The sequence below is a fragment of the Tenebrio molitor genome, chromosome 1 (assembly GCF_963966145.1).
Source record: "Tenebrio molitor chromosome 1, icTenMoli1.1, whole genome shotgun sequence".
In the NCBI taxonomy this organism is placed as follows: Eukaryota; Metazoa; Arthropoda; class Insecta; order Coleoptera; family Tenebrionidae; genus Tenebrio; species Tenebrio molitor.
Window position 1 is genome coordinate 37,779,032 of NC_091046.1, and position 24,362 is coordinate 37,803,393.

The 24,362-nt window shown below is 34.0% G+C and overlaps 1 protein-coding gene and 2 long non-coding RNA genes across 5 annotated transcripts; 2 read left to right on the top strand and 1 right to left on the bottom strand.

The window, feature by feature from the left end:
* The first annotated feature begins 3,830 nt into the window (after positions 1-3,830).
* Positions 3,831-22,664, top strand: LOC138127079 (uncharacterized). 3 transcript variants are annotated; one of them, XM_069042948.1, is made up of 4 exons: positions 15,031-15,236; positions 15,351-15,465; positions 20,752-20,807; positions 20,935-22,664. In XM_069042948.1, exons 2-4 carry the CDS (start codon positions 15,376-15,378, stop codon positions 22,268-22,270), a joined length of 1,482 nt encoding a protein of 493 aa, XP_068899049.1. In that variant the 5' UTR covers positions 15,031-15,236; positions 15,351-15,375; the 3' UTR covers positions 22,271-22,664. The 3 variants fall into 3 exon arrangements, with proteins under 3 accessions (XP_068899044.1, XP_068899049.1, XP_068899053.1); XM_069042943.1 differs by lacking the exons at positions 15,031-15,236; positions 15,351-15,465 and adding an exon at positions 3,831-3,992; XM_069042952.1 differs by lacking the exons at positions 15,031-15,236; positions 15,351-15,465 and adding an exon at positions 15,803-15,959.
* Positions 4,002-7,043, top strand: LOC138127104 (uncharacterized). The gene is made up of 2 exons (XR_011158099.1): positions 4,002-6,324; positions 6,383-7,043. It is a non-coding gene; the product is annotated as an uncharacterized lncRNA (long non-coding RNA).
* On the bottom strand, positions 13,859-15,917 carry LOC138127109 (uncharacterized). The gene is made up of 2 exons (XR_011158100.1): positions 15,789-15,917; positions 13,859-15,703 (listed from the first exon to the last, which is right to left on the bottom strand). It is a non-coding gene; the product is annotated as an uncharacterized lncRNA (long non-coding RNA).
* Positions 22,665-24,362: the final 1,698 nt, after the last annotated feature.

The window sequence follows — 24,362 nt, forward strand, 5'->3', positions numbered from 1 at the left end:
AACTGGCCCTTAATGTGTATTCTGAATTTAAATTTAGTTATAAACACAAACTTATTCTAATAAAACTCTCGAAAGTTTTTTGACCATTTCACACGCAACACGCAATACTGGTAAAGTTATTAAGTGAGAAACCTGCACTTATTACAACAGTCTTCAATACCTCCTCGCTAGAGGGCACAACCAGTATAAAAATCCATAGCCAGCTACCACGTAAACGAAGTTGACCGTAGAGGAGTTGACCATGAAAAATCAAAAATTTCAAAATATAGAAACATATTAATTGTAGCCGTACTTGTACCATACTAGTCATTTATTGTCACTAGGTAGATAACAAAATTTATTTTTAAAATATTTATCGTCTAAAAATTGTAAAAATTTCATCAACGTATTATGGTGGATAAAATGTTAAAAAAAAATTTTTTGTTCGACACTGTCAGAATTTGAGAATTTTCTCCTATGTGAACGGATTTTGATAAATGTCACAACTTGTCAAATCGAAACGTCAAGCTAATTTTAAAGGTTTTAAGCGATTTGGAGCCTTTAAGGGGCTCGTCGAACAAAAAAACGTTGTATTCAACTCGTTCGTGTGTAAATTGGGCCTTTTTTGGCACGAGTGGGCCATTTTAAAACGCGAGTGCAACGAGCGTTTTGAAGGACCACTCGTGCCAAAAAAGGCCCAATTTACACACAAACTCATCAAATAAACTACTATTAAACATTGCATTGTTGCATTGACATTGGACTATTTATTTGATTAATATACATACGTTTTCTTTCATCTTTAACCAACCCCTAAGTAATAATTCTACTAAGGTAAATTTTCCTCTCCAGGGATTGATGTAACATTCAAACTAAATTTTGTAGTTGATTCATCTATACTACTGTTAATTATTATTATTAATCATTTTATTTCGTCAAAATTTCATGATTTTCTTTCAAATTGCAACATTTATCACGCCCTATATAAATATCTTCGTATAAATCAGGATTTTTGAAAGCTACAAAAATATATTTCCTTCACGAATTTCAATTTTTTTTTAAACAAATTTATAGGTAGGTATGTGGCCTCAAATTTGACACGAACTCGTAAAGTCTGTATATTTTTGATTATTTTTGAAATCTATGGTGCAGTTCGATTTTATATTCAAGTGAATATTTATTTCTACTATCCCATCTAATTTATTTAATTTATTTTGCTTTATTTTCTATTTTCATATAATTATCTGCGTAAACGACGAATTGTCTGTACTGTCGCTCCCATGCACAGTGAACGATAATAATCGCGTAATGGGTGAACGCTGAATATCTAGCACAATAATTATAGTTTTCACTGAGACTTGCGGAAACTTTGCTCGAGATGAAATAGATTAGTTGATCAAATCGGACAACAACTTGACGCAATCTCCATCAATTTAGATGGTCGTGAAGTGTCTTTGTAAACCTTGAGTAGTGTGTTGGATTATGTTTCTCGGATCGAGTTGCTCTTTCAATCTACGAAATGTGGGAGGAAACACCCACCGTATTTATCTCGACAGTTCATTGCCTTTGAATTTTATATTATAAAGCTCCAATTTAAAAGGTTTTTACAAACGTCTACAAGATACAAAAGATAATCTCTTTGTTTTATTTACATTTAAGAAAAGAACTCGGCGTGTCTCAAATCCCGCAGGATGTCACACCAAACAAGAAACGAAATGGCCCATGCAGTACATTTCCTTAATATCATTTTTTATTTTTAAAAATTTTATTTTGAAGATTCTTGAAAATAAAACAAGGCTCTCGAAGAAATTAAAACTAATTATAATAAAACTACTGTTCGTTAGAACTTTCACTGTGTCTGTGAACGCCCCATTATTTGTATTTTATATATTTAGGGGAGTTTGGTCTTTTCCTTGCTGCAGATGTGGCAAAAAAATATATTGTAGTCTGTTATAACTTTATCAGTGGGCGGTGCCAACAAATACATGAATGGCTCTTTTGCTTGTTTCTTTTGCTATTGTCTTTATTTCCAGCATTCCAAATAATTAAAGAAAAAAATTATTACATATTTGAAACGGGGCGGCAATAATAATGTTTTAACTGCATTTATTTATAGGTCGAAAAATATTATTTCTTCGTTAAACTGCCTTCATGTTCTTCTTCATAAAAGACCATTCACACCACCACTGATGTCCCTCAATGACTGATAATGTTCATAGAAGTGAATTTTGAGACTTCATTTTCTCATTCCAAGTTCTAAAATTGCTGCATCTTTTACAATCAAATCCTCTTGCTGTTATTGCTGCTAATGTTAATTAGGTATCGAATAAAATAGTATATTATACACCAAGGTGAAGAAGTTCATGATTATAGCCAGAGCGCCAAGATTAGAGCCCAAGGCTTGCCGAGGGTTCTAAGGCGCGAAGGCTATAAGGGACTTCTTCACCGTGGTTTATATACTATTTTTTCCACTACTAGATACGTTAAAACCCTTTCGGATAATAATTATTAATAAAATTATTTTGTCCGATGCGACGATCCGAGTTCTCATTTTTCAACGGTCGCTATGAAAATCGTCTACGTTAACCAATGAAATCAACGAAAATCTTTCGTTGCTAGGTGACGGCCGTTCATTATTCACCTAGGTTAATAATGAAAATTATTATTAACCTTGGGAGAGAAATTCTACTTCTGGGGTCAGTTCGAGAGTCTATAATGAAGCCTTCTGAGACTAGTGGTGGAAAAACATATTTTCTATCAAATGCGTCTGTCATGCGCCTGTGTTGATCTGGAGCCATCTCTTAATGGAAGCAAACACTAACCAGGTTCTGTAGGACACTGTCAAGTGAAAATTGTTTAAATATATTTTAACTTTATTGGATAAAGACTTTTTAATAGCACATAATTCAAATAAATCATATTTCATTTATTTTCAAATGTGAAGCAATATTAAAATTTAGCAAAAAATGTTTTCAATGAAACGAATATTTCGTTCTAATAATGGATACATGATGATTGTCGCTAAATTTCAATTAGATTCGTGATTAACAGAGCAGACAATCGAGGAAGTTTTGTGCCAAGATGACTTGGCATATCACTTTGGGATTTATATTTATTTACACCATTAGATTGTTTCGTAAGAGTAAATAAAAAGTTGCACTCGGGGTAGAACGTGAAAGGTTATGTCAAGAGTTCATTTCCTCGTAAATTATAAAATGCAAGTGATTCTTGCAGTGTCGTAGTGCAGATACTCCATCTGCATCCCACTCTTATTATTAAATGCCATAACTCACAACATTTGCATAAATTATGCAATATAAATTGAATGGAACAGAACAATTTCTAATGCTTTTCCCAGTGTTATCGGTGTTTCCTTCGGCGGAAGACTTAAGGTTTCGTCAAGTTTATTGCAGAAATTACGTAATTCATGCAGATTAATACATAAATTTATAGTACACGCTCATACAAGTGAACCATAATTCGTCCGAAATCCTAAGGAAGAATTAAATTAAGTCAAACGTTTCTCGAAGCTAGTCAGGAAGTAGGTAGAAGGAATTTCGCGTTTAAGGCAGTCATAAAAACAGTCATTCCCTAAATTCAGGAACAACATAATACATTTAAAATAAGCAAACTAATTAAATAAGCTACAAAATTGGGAGCTCCCCAGATCCTTACTCGCTCGAAACTTTACGACTAAATGTTGCGATGATGAATTTGCTATAAAATTTAGAAAATTCGACATTAAAATTTCTTCCCTTCATAATTTCCAAAACTTGTTTTTGTATCTTCTGTGATGAAATCATTTTTATTTTAATTTGTTTATGACGCTGGTCATTACTTGTCGGCAAGGATACAACAGCTTTCAGATATTGTGAATGCGCCAAGTCGTCTACACGAAATTATTTACGGGGTTTGGTCATAAGTCACTTAATTTTCGTTTATGCGGGGTGAAAATGTGTGAAGTGCAGCAGCATAAGGGAAAAATTTCCAGATGGTGGCAGCATATTTTTAAGGTAAATCGATTCACATTTCACTGTTGCTCCAAACGAAGAACAAATATTTAAGCAGTAATTTAAAAATAGAAAAATATGCTGCATTATAGCGACTACGTACTACTTGTTTCTGGGTGAGTGAGTTCTATTCAAATGTTATGATATGACCTCTTAACGTCCAGCATTTAACAAGATCTGCATACAAAGTTATGCCAATAATTTCCATTTCAATGTTCTACACAGTGAGTCAGCAAGAAGTGTTCGTTCTTGGATGTTGTTCAATACTGTAAAAATCTTTATTATGCCATGTAAACATTAATCACGAAATAATCTGTTTATGTGTACATCTGAAAATTAACACGCACAAAATGTGTAGTGTCAAGTAAGCTGCTATTTTTGTGTTTTCTGTTTGGTGGCACACATTATTTGCCACCGACAAAAACTCGCTTATTATAATTTTACTAGCTTATTTTGATAATTAAATCCTATTAAAAGTTTTTTTTTACTTGATTCTTATTAGTTTGCCTTGTTTAGGTTACACAAAAACTAGTAAAAAATTGTCGATCAGACGAAGTGAAATTTAAAATGTTTCACACATCACATGCACAGACCAGGTTTCTGTTTTTTTATTTTGGATACCAGTTGGTCTAATATATTACTAGCGAAAGTATATGAACCAGATTTGGTTTAGTTCAACAGCATAATAATAGTAAATAAACGATTAATTTATTCCTTCGGGCCAGATTTGAACTTTTCTTTAAATGCGGATATTTATTTTATTTCGATCATCACGGGTGCTTGACATAATTTATTTATTTATTATCGCAAACAGCCGAATTTTGTATTCATATATACAGTGATTTAAAATTATCGAATAAATTTATGTGTATTGAGATTCACTTGAATAAATTACGGTAATACAGCGGATAATAAGATATTTTTTTTAAAGCGGGTTTGTTACTACAAGATGTATGGACATCACATAAAGATATAGGCTGTACTCTTATACGACTGGTCCAGAGATTTTAAATACATTTTGTGACAAAAAAAGTTGATTTGGTACATAATTCTACACAATAAAAAAGGCAATACAGTTTATAGCAGAGTTGTGACTTTCCTGTAGGTAGCATAAAAATTTTGCATAATGGATCAAGTTTAATTATACCAATAATAATAATGTTTATTTACGCCAAGGAAAAGCATTACATGTAAACATATAGGAGCATAAACTGAGAATGAAATACATTACTTGCTCAGAAGCTTCATACAATCACTCTTGAACTTATTTAGTTTAAATTCAGTACCAAAAATATTCATGTCAAAATCGAAATGCTGGCAAGTTATTTTTGAACAAAATTTAGCCATACCTAACCAGGCTTTGATTTTATTTTAAATTATGACGGAATGTTTTTGACTTACTTTTTGTGGGAGTATTATGGTACATTATTTTGCTGTGTACAATGTTATTAATAAAAGAGGCGGGAAAATTTGGAACAAAGTTTGGTATTATATCAGAACAAGAGTTGAATTTCGTTCTCTGTTATCTACTCGTACATACAATTCCGATTGAAAAATTTTGGAGTAACCGCAGTACGTGCGAAATCTGCCTTCCAGTGATTAACACTTTAGTGATATGTACTCGTTTCCAGATAATAGAGCGGTCACTCAAAAGTAAATATGTATGTAAGTGGATTTAAGCATAAATAAGAGAATCTTTTTGCTTAGGATTTCAAAGTGCTCCAGTATTGTCACCTGAAACGTATTTTATATCTAAAGGACTTTTTTGGGAAACAAAATTGTTCTAATTTTCCCAGCCTTTTACTTCTATATGAGGGACAATCATCGATGAACCACTTTAGTCTGCTAAGTCCAAGTATGTATGTAATTGTTTATATCGTGGACAAACAGAAGTTTTAAAAGGAATATTTTAATTCCAGTTACGATATTTACTAATTTAATTTAGATAACCTAGGATAAGGTGGTAAGAAAGCAACATACAAATTAAAATTGGCAGATATTTGACGAAACGGTGTTGCAACGTGTGTTCAAAAAATGTTGTGGTCAAGTAGCCTGGTGCTTAGTTTTGTTTGCGAGTATAGTACAGGGTCTCTATAAATGATTGTCTGGTCAAGCCAGCCTTGGAAAAAAAATTTACTGTTCCGCTTTTTTGAAACCGATGCCAAATTCTAGTTCGTTTTCACGGTCACTTCTGACATTAGTGAATGACGTTTCGTTTGCGCTTGTCAGTCGAGTTTTGGTTCCTTATATTCGTTTTATCGCAGTTAATCACAGTTAATATACACCAAAAATCTGTATTTTTCAATAAAAATTGCAAGTACGTCCGCTTTTAGAGGTAAATACACTGGCAAAATTTGTGAGGTTATGCTTTAATGTTTTATGTTTTATTTTAGCTTTATTTTCTTTACAATGGTTTATTCTGTTGAACAGAACACGTTCATTGTTGTTTTTTACTTTCGAAATGAAAGGTTTAGTAATGAGGAATTATCTGTTTGTAAAAATGAATTCCATCAAAATATCTGAACAACATTGTGAACAGATTTTTAACAATCAGAACAATTAGCAAGGGTAAATCATTAGGACAACCACCAGTATCTGATGAAATACTCGAGGATTTGAAAGAAATGGTGGAAAAGACTCTACAGATATCCATAGCCTGTTTATCATTAAAAATAGGCTACAACTGCATCTTTATAAAATTAGTGTTGTACAAGAACTCCAACCTGTAGATTATCAAAGTTGTGTTTAATAATGTATTCAGTTTGAAAATCACCTCAATTTCATAATTTGGAGTGCTGAGAATCCACACCAATTTGTAGAGACTCCTTTACATGTTTTGAAAATTGGTGTGTGGAACTGTGGATAGCAGTGTTGCTGTACCTTTAACTAAGAAATGCTGCAAAATATTTTTGAAAATAAATGAAGAATTGTCAAGTGTTTAGAAGTTAATGGGGGACATCATCAATCTATTTTATAAAAAAAATACCTATTTGTTATCGTTATTTAGTGTTGTAAATTATGTTGTTGAATACATTTGATTTTATTGAAAAACCAGTAAGACTTATTTGTTATGAAAAACACTGTTATTTATATTGGAAGAAAAAATGGGAGTCAATACCATATTCGACAATTCAGTCTAGGTCGTATTTACCACTAGCATAAAACAAGAAATGTGAAAGCACTAAAGCAGACAAAAAGGCAGTATCAAGTATTGTATTGTGGTATACAGGGACAAGGTGTTCTCAATATTTATCTGTTTGGATTTGTTCTCATACCAATTCCTGTACAGTGTGTGGCGGTACGATGGGGGCAACAATTGTTCCCCTGTTGGTGTTGATATTAAATAATAAATACATTAATGTTAGCAAGAGTAAAGCACAGTTGAAACTTGTCTCTGGTTAAAAGCCAACAACCTAACCTGAAAATGTGACATTCATTATTTGCCCAACAAAGCGGCACATTCAAAATTTGACAAGTTTCCATGGCTGGCTGGACCCGACAATCATTTATAGAGACCCTGTATTATACTCGCAAGTAAAAGTTTTTATCCACTCAAATGATTACATGCAGCACATGCCTTCGGCTCGTACAGCAACCTTCATTTTCGTAGATAAAACCTCCTTTACTTGCTCACTATTTTACCATCTATAACATATTTTGAAAAACTTGTAGTAAGCTGACGGTGACAGTTACAGAGATGATTGTGATACGAAGGTAGTGAATTATTTTGCATATGTATTATTTAAAAATACAAGTAAGTATATCTTTACTGTTGCCCAGAAGTAAAACAACAATCGTATTGTAAAACAAGTATGTGTGCATTAAAAATACAGTTGGATGTTATCTTGTATCGGAAACGGTTGTTGATTCCGCTGACAAAAAATTATTTCTCGTTCACGTTGTAACTTTCACATGTGTTTGTTTAGTATCACAGTAAAATTCGGATCTCGGTAGAAATAATGCCTTGTAATTATTGAATAGCCTAATAATTTTGAAACGTCCCAGATCGAGATGGTGGTAATTACCGCTTAATAACTTAAGTATGAAATTCATGTGACTGTAGCTTTTTATTTATTACAGTTACGTTTACGTACAGGCTTAAATTGAATGGGTCGTTAGGGATTCATTCTATTTTACTGCCATACGTATTATTCCTGTTGCGTATGAATTCCCCACATTAGTATCGGAAGCATATTTCATCGAATTTTCTGCCTCGGAAGTAAAAATATTTGTTGCTTTTTCAAATTAGACACGATCACTTCTAAATGAAGCAAACAATAAAAAAACAATGGAAAATTTCACCGAATCTAATGGAAGCTGTTACTAAACGTATGTTTTGGTGAAATTAAATGTTTCTAAAGAGGAAAAAGTGGGTCATTAAGCAAATTGAAGTGCTACCACTTTTCCTTATTTAGCTAACTTTTGTTGTTTCTTTTATTAATAAAACAATTGTTTAGTAGAAGGTATGTGGTAATAATGTACCACTCAACATATCTAACCGTTTTTGCACATTTGAGCGAGCGCCTTTCCCTGCCGACCGCAGGAGTGTAAATCCTGCGGTGACCTTTTCTGATATAATTGATTCGATTCTGAAGAACTTCCACATTAAAAATGCATTACATTAAACAAACATCCTGCGTTTATAATATAATGTTCTTTTATCTTCGGGCTGAAGCGCTGGGATGGGAATTGTTTATGTGGTTATACAATGACAACGTTACCGTAGTATCATTAAACAAAAAGAAATATTCAGTTTAATGAATAACTACCAACGTTTTACGATCACTTGTTATACACATGGCACGATCTACTTAGATATAAATTAATTTGCATGTAGGCAGTTAACTAGCATAAGCTTGACGGTAATTTGCAATCGTTGCAAGAATTAATAATTTTTTTCATTACTCGAAGCCATTGTTTATCAGGGTGTAAAAATAAGTACTGCGTCTTGTCCAAGTCACAAAAGTAAACATAGAGATTAACCCATTGGTGCTGTTCTTGGCTATGTTAGCCAAACATGATTCATGCAGTATCAAAATGACTCTGACCTACTTGGATACATACGGTAAAATTCACTGATGATGCCATGTTAATTTTTAAACATGATACAAACACTACAGGTGAATTTTAATGGTTATATTGAATGAAAGTTTGTGGCTTTTACGTGCTAACTGGAGAAACTGATTGTTTTGTTAAATGTGTGTATTACATCAGAAAATTAGATTTTAGCGAAGTACGATGCTCTTAGTAATTCAGTGAAGATGAGCAAAATATTTGAACAGATTTAGTGTTTGCTTCTTTTCTCTTTTTTCTCTCTCTCGGAAAAATGACACTAGAAGCTGAGTCTATAAGTGTATACATAATATACATACAATTAAATGTTAGAGTTCATCAATTCGTACAGGAAAGATTCTTGTAGGTGTTCTATTCGAACTAAAGCGTTGAAGAAAACTTCTTATTTTAGTATTTTTAATACTAAAAGGTTGTACGCATCATTTAATGAACATGAAAATGTCGAATTTATGTAAGTGCTGAGTGAAAATAGTGTAGGAATAGTAATCATTTTATGAATTAATGAAACGGTATAAGGAAGCAAACAAAGGTTTTTATGCTGACATGATTATGTTGACATTAGAAATCTTGTCGTTATACGAAAATAATTAAACGAACATAGAACTATATTCAAATGAAATAAAACAATGGACAATGGTGATGTTTTCCGTCAAAACAAAACAAGGAGAAAAGAGCTTGTTTTGATGACATGGTTGCTCATGTTTAAGATGGTAAATGAAAAGTAAAACAAGGAATTAAAAATAATCTAAATATCTGACTGTGTTAACCACTTCTTTGTAGTTAGTAGTATTAGCCACGAAAAGAGCAACATATTTGAGGTTTGTTTATCAAAGAACATGAAATCATAGCATTGTGATTATCATGATTTGAAATGAAGCGTACAGAATATTAATAGTAGATTGTGTTATTTATTAGGATTAAAAGTGGTACTTTTTTTGACGAGCAATTTGTTTGCATAGCGAGGCGAAGCGTAGCATAGCCGAGCTACTGCAATAATTGCAAGTCAAAAAAAGTCATTTTTAATCCGAATGACATATACTATTTTTTCTTCAATCAAATAAATATCATAAAAGGCACGGAACTCATGGGTACATTTAAAATTTTAAAGCGAACGTTTTATTCGTGCCGAGGGTTCTAAGGCGCGAAGGCTAATAGGGACTTCTTCACTGTAGTTTATATACTATTTTTTCCGCTACTAGATACGTTAAAACTCTTTCGGATAATAATTATTAATCAAATTATTTTGTCTGATGCGACGATCCGAGTTCTCATTTTTCAACGGTTGCTATGAAAATCGTCTACGTTAATTAATGAAATCAACGAAAATCTTTCGTTGCTAAGTGACGGCTGTTCATTATTGACCTTGGTTAATAATGAAAATTATTATTAACCTTGGGAGAGAAATTCTACTTCTGGGGTCGGTTCGAGAGTCAATAATGAAGCCTTCTGAGACTAGTAATGGAAAAAGTACTTTTAATCCTAGTAGGTAAAAGTGTTGCCTTAGTAACACGTGACTTTTTTGTACAGTTAGAAAAACATCAATTTTGTGACAGAAAACGATCCTATTAAAAGTAACCTCTTTTAAGATGGTTGGAGGAAAAATGTATTATTTAACAGTAAGCATCATTATTAACCAACATGTTCTTACTTGAGCTTAAATCGGGAAAATATGAAGGGCAACTATACAACTTTAATCTTTTTAACTCTAGGCCGTAGCCGTAGTATGTATATGTTGCTTTTCATCGTTTCCAGACAAATTAAATTTTGACGATTTAATTGTTAAGGAGGATAAAATTTCAGTCGTCCAGAACCAAAATGCTACAGTATCGAGTCAAGAAACAACAGTTCATCTTCTCTTCAACAATTTCGTGCTACCTTCTCAGTATGGAATATTATGGCAATAATATTTTTCTGGAACACTCCATATCATTAAGTAAAAAATTAAGTTGACGTGCTGTACTATCAAAACAGCGTCTCACAAGAGTTACATTTCATTGACTGGTATCCAAAATGCCAGTTTTAAAATATTGCACCAACCCGCATACTCGCCAGATCTAGCAGATTACTGATTATTCGAAAAATTAAAAGAACGTAAGTATTTTAATACTCATTTTCCAGACGAAGAACCTATGATGACGAAGGTAAAGGAGTGGCTCGAGGCACAAATAAAACTTTTTTTCCAAAGGCGTCAAAGTACCAACTGTATCAATGCCTTTAGGTTACTATTTTGAAAAATAGCGTGGTTTGAATTCTTCTAGTCGTTTGTTTCTGTGTTACATATGTACAGGGTTATTCACGAGAGACTTCCGATTAAAATTTCGTTATATCCAACCCAAAATACAAGAAACCCCTAGAACTTGATATTTTGTTTAATTCGAAATAAGTTTGCAATCCAAGTAGGTTGGCGAATAGGATTAATCATGATATTTTCTGGTTATTGAGGTTATGAGCAAAAGTTAATACAGGGTGTTTTCGAAGTTGAGGCGTTCCTTTTAACATGTGATAGTATGCGTTGTTCTAAAGAGTTTTAGCCAAAATCACCTTAGTAAAATGTGTACGGTAATCAAGATACAATAAGTTCATTTTTTTGAAATTTTTGAAACCGGTCCTGCTCAAATTTGCGCTGATTTGTTAGAAATTAGAATTGACAAAAAAAAAATCAAATGAGCATGGCCGTTAATCAAAACCACTGTCAGAGTTGTCATCTAATTAGTCGGAATGGCTTTATCATTAGGAAAATAGTGAGCTCACAGATATGTTGCTAATGTATGGGTAATGTTATCAGGTTATCAGAATGCAGCTGCGGCGTCCAGAGAGTACGCAGAGCGATTTCCGGAAAGACACCATCCTGGGCCACGTCAGTTATTAATCTAGTACAGCGGAGAAATAGACAGGACCGGACTCAAAATTTTAGAAAACAATAAAAATATACAATCAATTATCTCCGTTAATACAAACATTTCACTAAGAAGATTTAGGCTAAAATTCTTAAGAATAATGTATATAGTACCTCGTGTTACAAGCAACGCTTCAACTTCGAAAACACCCTGTATAAATGTGAAAACTGACATGACAAACAATAAAGGCCAGCAATCGTTGATTTAAGTATTACTTTTTGTTTTTATAAATTTAGGAAGCTAGAAACCATTGGAAATTGTAGTTTCGGTTGTTCATCGGTAGTCTCTCGTGACTAACCCTGTATAATAAATGACCAGCCATCCTCGGTGTTTTTATTTATGTAAGTATGTACATTTATAATGGTACATAATTTAAAAAAATTACATTAATTCTTCACATAAAACCTATTCTTTCGTTAATTTTTCGGCTGCCAAAATTTATTTTCTTTGATTCCATCTGCAACCAATTATCTGCGAACAGTTAGCAGAAGATCAGGTGGTATTCTAGAATTAAATCTGTATTACAAACAATTTGATTTGCTTTCAGATTTTAATTTAAAAAAAAGGATATACAGTGTGTCACTAAAATTTGGAATACTGGAAATACATATTGTCTATCATTTGAACTTTCTGAAACTGGGACAGGTCAATTTAATTTTTTTAAAAGACACATTTTCTGTTAATTTTCATTTTTCCAACCATACCGTTTCCGCGCAATCACATCATTGAATTTTTTTTTAATTGCAGCTAATTTTTTTGGCGGATTTGGATATATTATTAAATTTTGATTTATGTTTAGTTATCAGGTTATCACGCATGACTTTTGGATTGCTGGTTCCTGAGATATCAATTTGTAAAGGTGGTAACAAGGCAGTGAAATTCCAATTCTACACTGAAAATTCCACAAAAAATAATTTATTTAATCAGAAAATTATATTCACATGAATGAATTTCGGGATTTCAATATCAGTAAAGTAGGTACTTTTAATCAACAAACTAAAACATCAAGTTAAAATGCACATTAAGGCCCGGTTTATTCACCTTCAAGTAACTTTATTTGAACGGTAATTAAAATTACCATGGATCTACCAATGGCAGATTCTAAATCATAGCAACTACTGGCCAGATTAATTTACTTGAAGGTGAATAAACCGGGCCTTTTAAGAAGCTAAAAAAATCTTCTTGCAACAAAAATAGATAACCGAAATAAATATTAAAACTGTCATTTTCTTCTTGGCAACATGCTAATCGTTTTTAAAAGTCGAAACGAAATATTCTGAAGAGTGTCGAGATGGATTGCCCTATTTCATCCTGTATTTTTTTTTCTGTTGCTAAAATGTAGCTGGACAGTTGAGGTAAATCTTGATTTTGATATAACCCCATGAAATATTTAATGGGGTCAGATAGGGAGAACCCGTAAATCACTCAAAAAAATTCCATCCAGCAATCCTTAATTATGCATTGATTTCGGAGGTTTTTAGTTTGAAGAGGTTTTGTATATTTTAAACATTTATCGTTTTAGTTTGTTGATATCAAAATTACGCCACATCGTAATTTAACCATGCAAGTATCATTTTTTGAAAAAGCTCAATCTGAAAGAAAATATTTCCGTTTCACTTTCACTGAATTATAATAATGTATTTTTTCAAAAATGGTTTAGTACAAATATTTTAAAGAGGTACTGAGTGTTTTAATTAATTAAACAAAATGCCTGAGGATATCAAGGAAATTATTTTTTGTAATATCTAGTTGTTAAAGGTGGCTTTCCGGACTGTTTGTCACCATGTAAACAACCTTATAACGGCCGGAGTCCGTTAAGGGTGTCCGTTATGAGTGGGAGCGGCCGTTATGAATGACTAAATAACTATAGCAACGTAGATCTAAACTTTATTTTTCAACTTTTTTACAATTGGTACAATAATTAATGTTTAATGTTATGGGACACACCTTGAATTAATCGAAATCCGTATGCCACTAGCAGATGTAGACGAGATCGAAGATGATGCTTCAGACTTTTAACACCAACACAAGGGCAATTTTGCGGTGAATAACGATGACCTCACTTGCTCTCCGGACATCGGATCTTGATCGTGATTTTTTTATTGATTTCAGTCGTTTATTTTCAACGGAAAGTTAAGTGTTGAACAAATCTGACAAACAGCAGCAAATGTAGACAAGATCGAAGATGATGCTTCACAATTTTAAGACTAACACAAGCGCGATTTTGTAGGCAATAACGATACCTCACCTCCGGACATCGGGCATATCTTGATTGCGATTTTTTATTGGTTTCATTCATTTATTTTCAACGGAAAGTTAAGCGTTGAACAAATCTGACAAACAACATTGAAACAATTTTTTTTCACAAACAACGGTTGACATGACGACGTCCTCCGCACACTTATTAATCATTTGGTTTTTTCGATGGCGTTGAAAAAAATATATTTCAAAAAGATAATTGTGAACGAATCGTAGAGATATTACAAAAACTATTGTACAATACACGTCCGTTAGGGCCTTTACTGCCTCGCCAGTATTATTCGACTCGCTCTGCGAGCTCGTCTCACAAAATCTCTGGCTCGGCAGTAAAGGCTATCCTAACGGACTTCTACTGTAAAATACTATAAGCGTCTTGTAAAAATATATGCATTTTATATGTATTATCTGAGTATATGTATGTCATTTTATTTTTATTATACCTTCTGGATAGGGTACTGTAACAGTTTTGATATAACGATATCATTTTGTTATTTGACATTAAAAAAATCTGTCTGTAATCGAAGAGCAAACATTATGTTGTAACGATTTTAAATTCCCCTTTTTAAGTACAACTATGTATTGAATAACTCCTTTGGTGTTATTAAAAAGACGGAAATTACCTTGACATTTATTTGCTACTTTACATGTAACAGTTTTAACGTCTCAGCGAATAAAATAAGAGTGCAACGTCTTTTATTTTTCGTGGTATGTGGGTGAGAACAAAGTGACATTTAGATAATCACTGCAGAAGTGCAGAAATCGTCCAGTTTAATCATCATTCGGTTTCGGTAGTGCAGAGAATACGAATCCTCCGCCAAAAATTGTTTACCTAAATCTCTTTCCACCAGTTAAACCTTGAAACAGCTAGGTCACCGGTTGCGCTCCTGTTGGAGATTTGCGGGCTCGTAATAAAGCAAAAAGTAATCGAAGAAGTAACAGTCGGCTAACGTAGTTGGAGAGCACATGTGAACGAGTTAACCTTACCTGAAAGAGAGGAAAGTTAAATACAACAGCTTAGGTAAGGTCGCGACAGGGCCCCCGACATCTGCCTGCAGTAGTTCGGCGGAGACTTTCAGTAACGCAAGTGTTTTGTGCAGTTCTCTTAACCGTTTGTGCTTTTGTTTCGTTTAAGTGCTTTCGTTCCACGTCGAAAAGCTATGGGCAACAAGCTCTGCAAAAAGAAATCGGATGTTGTGGATAATCCCAAATCGCCGACACCTTTCGATAGGATCATTAATAGATTACACGTGAGTCATCTGATGGTCAATGTTGTTTCTGTCACGCACTTAACAGGTTTTCATCGGTTGTAATCGCCGATAAATCAAACATTTTTACAAAGTTACCTCACCTACCGAACAAACCACGAAATTTTGTCAGGATGCGATGAAATCAGTCGACGACGGCCTTAACACGGTTCTACACAGTCCCAACGAAAGTGAAAACTTATTCTTGATTAAGTGGCACCTCGCAAACATTTCTTACGTTCTGCAATGTTTATACCGTCGTTAATTTGCGTTTCAAGGTTAAGATCACCTGTGACATGTGTACTCAGTAGATTTTAATTATTTACCTTCAGCCTTGGCCACAAATTACATCGGAATCGGATAGAGACGGAATAGGCGAAGTTGTGCTAGTGCGGTGGCTTGATAATCGCAAAAATACAACTTGTACTTTAAAATTAGAAGTGTACCGATCTCAAGTTCTTCAAAGTGGTTGCGGATCACTCCACATAATGGAAGAAGTGAGGATTTTCTGTTTAAGTAAATGTGTTTTCTGGCCCACGTGTAATTTATTGCTCGAGCGTTAATTAGCTGCCCCTTTTTATATGCGGTAATTTCCGTTAGTTAATTATTCGTCGAACAAAAGCAGATGATTTAAGACGCAATACACCGATCTTGACTCTTCCTCAGCTTCAAATTTGATAATTCCGTCTCGTCTCGGCAGTAACAACATTTTGACAGTGCAGCGTCGGCTTGATTGCAACTTGGCTGTTCGTTTTCTTTTTGATTATCTTGACGAGCCGTCCCTGATGCGCGCAAAGGAGTTGCGGATGCCATATAATTTTACTTTCTCGTTCCGTCCAAAATTACAGTTTAGAACTTTTATATTTATTTACATGTTTGTTAAAATGAAAGTATTTTCTGCATCTTAAAATTCCACTCTATATTATATTTCAGGAGTTGCGGAGAAATTTCGCATTTCGGTCGCATTCAGCTGAAACTCTATTTTGTCGGCCGCTCCAGTACGTGAATGAAAATGCAAATGTCGTGTATTTTCAGTTGCATTTAAACTCAAATTATGTGAAATATGAGGTTGGATTTTCTGGGTAAACAATCAAGCGATCCTAAATTCGTCGTGTTACGTCAGCGAGCACAACACCGTGACTCTTCGCATAATTATGTTATATTCAACCAGAGGTTACAAGAATTATTGTATTATTTAAACCGCACACATCGGTAATTACCGCGTACAATAAAACACGCAACGCATCCTGCGGCGGCCGCGGCAGGACGACCGCGATCTAATTGTTCGCCTAAACTAACTGAAAAGTCCAATTTGAAATTCAAATCGCTCTAATTTGTTTATCCATTTTAATAATTTTTAAATATCGAAAACCGTTTTGGTCGGTGAACTGATTGCAGCCTGACTGACGATCGGGTGCAGTCTCCTTCCCCGTTATAAATTTAATCACATGCTGTCCTGCTATTTATTTTCAAAATTACTGGGTTGAGGGTGATGCGAAATTAATGAGATTTGTAATGCTGTTATTAGTTGTGCGCCAAATACTTTGTGTCCGAATATTCATAATTTCCTACTATTTAAATTTTGTCCGAAGGCAAATCTGTTCTTCAGACATACTAATTTATCTACTCTAATTCTTACACACTAAATGTTGTAAGCTAGTCATTATCTTTTAATACAAATTTATATAATAACAATTAGGACGCATAAATTTTAGGTCGCAAAAGAGATTTATTGTGTGGCCTTCACAAGTGCTAAACGTTACAGAGTACAGTGCAAAAATTATATAATAATTTAAGTACACAAGTGAACACTTCTATACAAAGTTTCTGAAAGCAAGGCGGTTTCTACATTTTTTTTAAACCGATTAATATTTTACGACGATTGAAAAAACGTTCAGGTCTGTCGAAGGTTTAACAATAAAACTTGACTAACCTTGACATATAATTAAATAAATTTGTATCAAATTACTCTTTCATGGTACATCGAATATTTTTCCGTCATATTGTACAGTGTGGGATTTGAGATTTATATGTTTATCTTTCAGTTTACCTTATTTAATTCTATCTAGATATTTGACACTCTAAATCGCCAACCAGCTGATGTACATTGAATAATAATATAATAATTTTTCGAGTTAAAGAGCTGCTTGAAAAGGACCAGTTCAAAAAACCAAACCAACCCAAAAGATTGTTGGTTTAAAATAAATTTCAAAAAATGTATTCACAAAATGTCATACTGCAAATTCCACTTCAGTTAACAGTGTATGTTAATTATGTGTATGTTAATTAGGATTGCAATAAAATCGTGATGATTAAAATAATAAATTTGAGTTCATTGATTCACACCAAGAATTTTAGTTATAATTTTTAGATAAAATGTAACAATGAGAATTTTGTGACACTGAAAACAATTACACAATGATACATTTTATAGCATCGTTTCTAGTGATTATTGAATATGGGGTTGGTATTGATAGTAAATATACTGATATGTATCATTTGAATTTGAATCCATGTTGTGGGATCAAAATAAACTATTAAAGGGGTAGATTATTATTGTAACAACATTTGGGAGTCACTAGATAATTCTTTTTTTGTTCGACACTGTCAGAATTTGAGAATTTTCTCCTGTGTGAACGGATTTTGATAAATGTCAAAACAAAACGTCAAGCTAATTTTAAAGATTTTAAGCGATTTGGAAGCTTTAAAGGGCTCGTCGAACAAAAAAACCTTGTATTCAACTCGTTCGTGTGTAAATTGGGTCTTTTTTGGCACGAGTGAGCCATTTTAACGCGAGTGAAATGAGGCCCAATTTACACACGAGCTCATTAAATAAACTACTAAACCTTGTTTACGTTGAGTTGAACATTTCAAGGTCAAATGATTTAATTTTTTGGCTCTGTAATTATGTTTTGTAAATAGTGACATGCAGCTAACCAACATAATGCAATTTAGCAATGTTCAATTCAACGTGAACGGTGTTTACCTGCATGTCACTATTTACAAAACATAATTACAGCCAAAAAATTAAATCATTTGACCTTGAAATGTTCAACTCAACGTAAACAAGGTTTAGTAGTTTATTTAATGAGCTCGTGTGTAAATTGGGCCTCATTTCACTCGCGTTAAAATGGCTCACTCGTGCCAAAAAAGACCCAATTTACACATGAACGAGTTGAATACAAGGTTTTTTTGTTCGACGAGCCCTTTAAAGCCTCCAAATCGCTTAAAATCTTTAAAATTAGCTTGACGTTTTGTTTTGACATTTATCAAAATCCCTTCACACAGGAGAAAATTCTCAAATTCTGACAGTGTCGAACAAAAAAAGAATTATCTAGTGACTCCCAAATGTTGTTACAATAATAGAGCCAAAAAATAAAATTATTTGACCTTTAAATTGTCAACTCAACGTGAACAACATATACATATTATATTTTTAACTTAAAAAATATTAAATTAATGAAAGCCAAATAGAAAAAATAGCATGTTACACCCGTTTCACAAAGCATGTTGTCGAACGCGTTCCTTTAGAGCACTCCTCGTTACTCTCGTCGTGCTCTAAATAATAATAATAGACTGTCTTGTGCAACTCGTATAAAAATACACCATTGTCACTAGGTAATTTGGAAGTTGAAGTAATTTTTAGAAAATAGAAGATAGACAAGACACTAATGTGCACATTTAGTCAGTGAAATTAATCATTTTGTAAATTTAAATTTATAAATGGGAAACAGTCGGCACCCGATATGTATCTGTTTAGAAAATAATAAATGTTAATATGAATTAACTCAAATAAATGTCTTTTTGAACGTAATTATTCATCTGTTGTTACAATGAATTATAAATGCAATTAGAATTATTAAATTATTCACGGTGGGTGTTGAGATCAAATTAATGAAATGATTTTGTTTAATTTCATTAATTTTATAATGTAGCTTCCGCAGTAATTAGGTGGTAAATAATTTTAATACACATGATGGCTAATAATATCGTTGGTAAATTATTTCCAAAATGGATTCAAGATTACGAACAGTGAAGATTAAGTATTGAGATTAATCTGGGTGTGGCTTCGCTTGCATTTGAATAGCATTCAAAGTGAAGGGACGAAAACACACCAACGATAACTTTAATAAAAAACAGAATAAAGTTTGAGCAGTCACTGTGTCTGGACAACATTTAAAAATTGCAACTTTTCTCTCTGTTGAAATAAAAGAAATGAGAACGTCTTGTATGCAGATGGCGTATCAGCAAGGCGGCAATTTTATAAGCAAACTGCCATGCCTTTCTCTTAATTGTTACATAAAAATGAGCTTAAGAGTGAGACACCGAGACAGATGGTAACGTGTTTAAAATAATATTTACTTGAGCGCACCTGTAAAAATCAAACCTCAAATTCCGCTCGAATTAAATATTTGTAAAGAAATTCCATTAAAAGGAATGAAAGCAGTAATGAGGAATTTAAAAATGCAAAAATAAATATGCCTTCACGAATAATTACACCGAATTCAAATCCCGCTTCGCAGGGAAATCAGCTCTCCACCTTGCCCCCTCGTACATTTTACCATTGTTATTAGCCGAAGTGTTTTCCCGCAACTATTTCGGTATTTTCAAATAAATTTTCATCATTGTGTTCGTTCTTGGTGTTTATTTTCACATTGCGTTAACACTCCCCAGCAACGCACATGCTAAAATCTAAAAATTGCAATATGTTGAAAGATTCCGCACACGTCTTCGGCGAACTATTGCTTTCTGAGCAGTTTAAACTTTTCCCCATTAGAATAACGCGAAAAATGCTGTTCTGATGATTTTATCGATGCAAGTCGTGAAGATAAACCGCTTATTTGTTTTGTGGGTATTCCAAAATAGGCGTCTTCCGTTTATGGAACGACACAATGAATATAATTAGTAGATAAAAAGTTCAACGAATGTTAAACGGCGAATTTGCATAAATATAAATGCCACAAGATGGAATACGAACTTTGAAATGCCGATATAAAGCGAGTGTGGGAGGGTATTTTTAACAATTAAAATCAAATTAGACCGTCAGCGATTTTGTGTGTGACTGCCAAAGGCTGAAGCGCCGCAAAACTGTTTCAACTACGGTCTAATTTAACTATTTTCTGCAAAAAGGCATCAAGTATCGCCTTACTTGCTAACAAGGCAGTGTCTGGTTGTACGTCGCGGCTTATTACAGCACAACAATGAGTAAAAACACTACATTTACACGAGAAAACATCTCCATTTATTAGATGTCCTTGCAAAACATTAAAATATATTTCTTTGTTGCAGCTGCGTCCGAATTCGTGGAAGTCGGATTCCCATTTGAACCAGAAGCAGGTCAACAGGTACGTTGTGTTTTCTGATGGAAGATAACAAAATTATCCAGTCAGTAGTGTGATATGTAGAGCTGAACCGTTCAAGTCAAGATGCTATTTTAATTAGCCACTTTTGTCTGACAGTACCCCGTTTCAGGTGCAAGACAAATCCCGACGACCCCAATTGCCGAAAGGAAAACGTAGCGCACACGCAACTCCTTTCCAAGTCGTCGGACTGGACGGACGCCTCGTTGGAGGTGCCCGACCGCGACGAAGCCATCCATTTGCGAAACCCCAAGTTGTCGCTGATTTTTGACAACGACGCCAGCACTCCCACACCGCCCCCGCGAAAACACAAGAAAGGCCTGAGAGAGAAGATCGAAGCCGTGGCCAAAAACAGCCTGCAAGCCTTCCAGTCGAAGAAACCTGTGGAAGAACCTTTATGTGTCAAGAAAACTGTGGCTCACACATGTCCACTGGATGACCACGACTGTGCCATACACAACCGCAATCACAAACACGACCCCAAATCGAACGAAACGAACGACAACAAAAAAGAAAAACTGAAGAGTGTGGAAGATGAGTTGAAGCAAGCCAAGAGGAGGAAAAATCTGTCGGTGGTGTCGCTGCCCAATTACAACGAGTTGAAACTGACGGTGGCCACCTTCGACGATATCGACAAGAAGTCTGACCACTCCAACAACAATTCTCTGGTGTCCTTGCCAACAGAGTCGAAGAAGTTGACAACGGTGTCGACTGGAAAGCTCGAAACGTGCATGACGAGATGCAGGAGTTTTGGATCTCTGTTGCCACAACAACTCTTGGAGAAACTACGTGTGAGGAAGATCCCTATAGATATAGAAAGTGACGACTCCTTCGGAGGACTGGAAGACTGGGATCTTCGCATCATTGAACACTACAATCCCAGAGACACCAGCTTGCCCAGACCTAGTAAACTTCCAAGGAACAACAAAGACGTGCTTTCTCAGGTGGAAGATTTGATTGTCAACGAGGAAGACGTCGAGAAACCGCAAGTTCCGGCGCGCAGGTCGGAGTCTTTGTTGAAGAAAATTAACAGGGAAGCTTCAGAATCAGCCGTGGAACGAAGGTCCCAAGCGCCGAACCCGCAAAGAGCGTTGAGTGTAACGCCGCCTTCGACTCCAGAAAGTAAAGAAGAAAATCACTCATCATATGTGAGCGCGGGCAAGTTACCAACTGAAGAAAATGGACAGGTCGAACATTCGAGTCTGATGAAAATTCTGGAGGAGTTCAGCATAAAAGATAAGCAGAATGGTCTGGACAAGGGGACAAGGAGAAATGTAGAACCCAAAATAAACACGACGATGGACAGTCATCCTCTAATTATACCGAGCAGTGTTGAGCTCCAAAAAAAGATCGATTCAGTGGAGGATTTTCTTAATAACGAGAAGTCGTGTACCAATAGAGACATGCAGCATGCCAAATTGGGCAATATGGAAATGATTAAGACGTGAAGTAGAGAGCGAGTTTAAGTTATTGGTGATGTCATATTTAATATGTTGTGCTCCTACGTGAAATTCTTTTGTCTGAGATCTGATGTTTATTTTTGTACCTAAATTATAAAATCGTGCTGTAAGTAGAGTTCGTGTAATTAATATACTCGACATAACTGTGCTGTTATGTAAATGTTGATTAGGCAATTTGTACATAGGATTGTATAATACCGAATCACTGTAAGATATAAACAGAGTAGCGTAATTACTGTTTTTATTCATTTGGTGCACTACGAAATTGCTCTCTCTGTTCGCTTATTTTACTTTCTTGGCTTGTCCTAGCTATTAGAATGAATGCAGAGCATTATTGTGTTTCTTGTTGTATTTATTTACTCATTAAACTGTTTGGTTTTGACTTACTACCCATTCACTGGAAATTGCGCTCTTGAGCCACATAAAAATATTTCGATTGCACACGAGTGCTAGTGCTTTTGCATCACATCTCAAACACCTGTCTTGCCTGTCAAGGGTTGTTCTCCGATGACACACTTTAAACCACCCCTCCAGAAAAGAGATAAGATGAGGGCTGGGAGTTGCAGAAAATGGTGAGTTACGGTTCCACTATTCAGGTGAACGTAAGCTTGAAGAAGGACAAAATTACGACAGTGATCAGAGGTTTATCCCTTAAAGAGAGCCATTGGGAAGCGGACCCCAATATTAAAATGTTTGTTTGGACGTATTGTCTTCGAGATCGCCCAAAACGTAATTTGTTTTATTTTTTGTTTCAAGTTTTAACAATTTTTAGTGTATAATTTTTATCTCGTTCTATAGAAGTTATTCCAACTGTTTGTATATTTAAAAATAAACACTAATGACATGTTTCATTAAGATGATTTGTTCTTTGATTAGAGAATCAACTGACAACAGTAGAGAATAACGTTAACTAGAAGTATAACATAATCCGGAAAATGAATAAATCGGGTGGAATCTTGAGTTGGATCAATATCAAAAGAAGTAAGTTTTGTCAAAATGTATTAGGTAGATGACATGTACTACTGATAATTTCTCTTAAAATAATTCTGAAAGTTATCATAAAAGATATTTGCAAAAAAGAAAATCTTGTAATTGATATTAACAACTTATTTAATGATTCTAATAATTACACGTTTTGGGTTACAGACATTGGTTATTTCTAGAAAATTTTGATTTATACATCGACGTAGGTATCAATTGACAATAAATTTGCTTATTTATAAATTTAATTTAGTCATCTACTGGTTCTTTTGAAGTGTGTCTAGTAGTAGGTATTTTATTTCTTATTATTACTTATTCTGGAAGAAAAAATTATACGACCTAAAAATAATATGTAGTATATCCTTATTAATGAGAATAATACCTAACAATGGTTAAAATTGTAACCCTTTCAGGGCGCCTGTGGGACATATTTTGGATTGATAGATTCTGCTATTCTGTTTATTTTTTTTTTGCTTTCTAGTATATTTTTTAACATGCTTCTCATTAACTGGTTGAATAGGCAATGCTGATTTTGTTATTAATTTGCAACTTTTTCAATATTATTTCGCTATTTGTAATAATAATTATTATTTACAATAACACAATTTGTATTTGAGCGTAAACTGAAAATTGATTACATATATGTATTAAATTTGGACAAATAGGTTTTTCCTTGTACTAACTAATACTGATTTTTAAATTAAATAATAATCAAAATAGTTAAAACAATTTATAAATTTTGTAAACATTTTATGGGTAGGTATGCAACTAACAATACAGAATAACGAAATTTAAATGGCTGTCTATTGTGGTAAATTAAGCGACATTCACTACTGGCATTTACTCATACCTCCCCATTAATTCCATTTTAACATAAAAACTCAATCAGAATAACACGTTAAGGGATGTAATTTGTTGATTTTCAAGTTTTTATTCTGCAAGACAAGATGGTTCGAAATTCATTCATTGCCTACAAGGTTTTCGTGATAAAAATGGGAAACGTACAAGGAATAAATAGTCCTCGTTAGTTTCTTGCGACGTAACATTTTCATTAGTCCAAATTACGACAAAATATTTGTAAACAATTCCGAGATGTAAT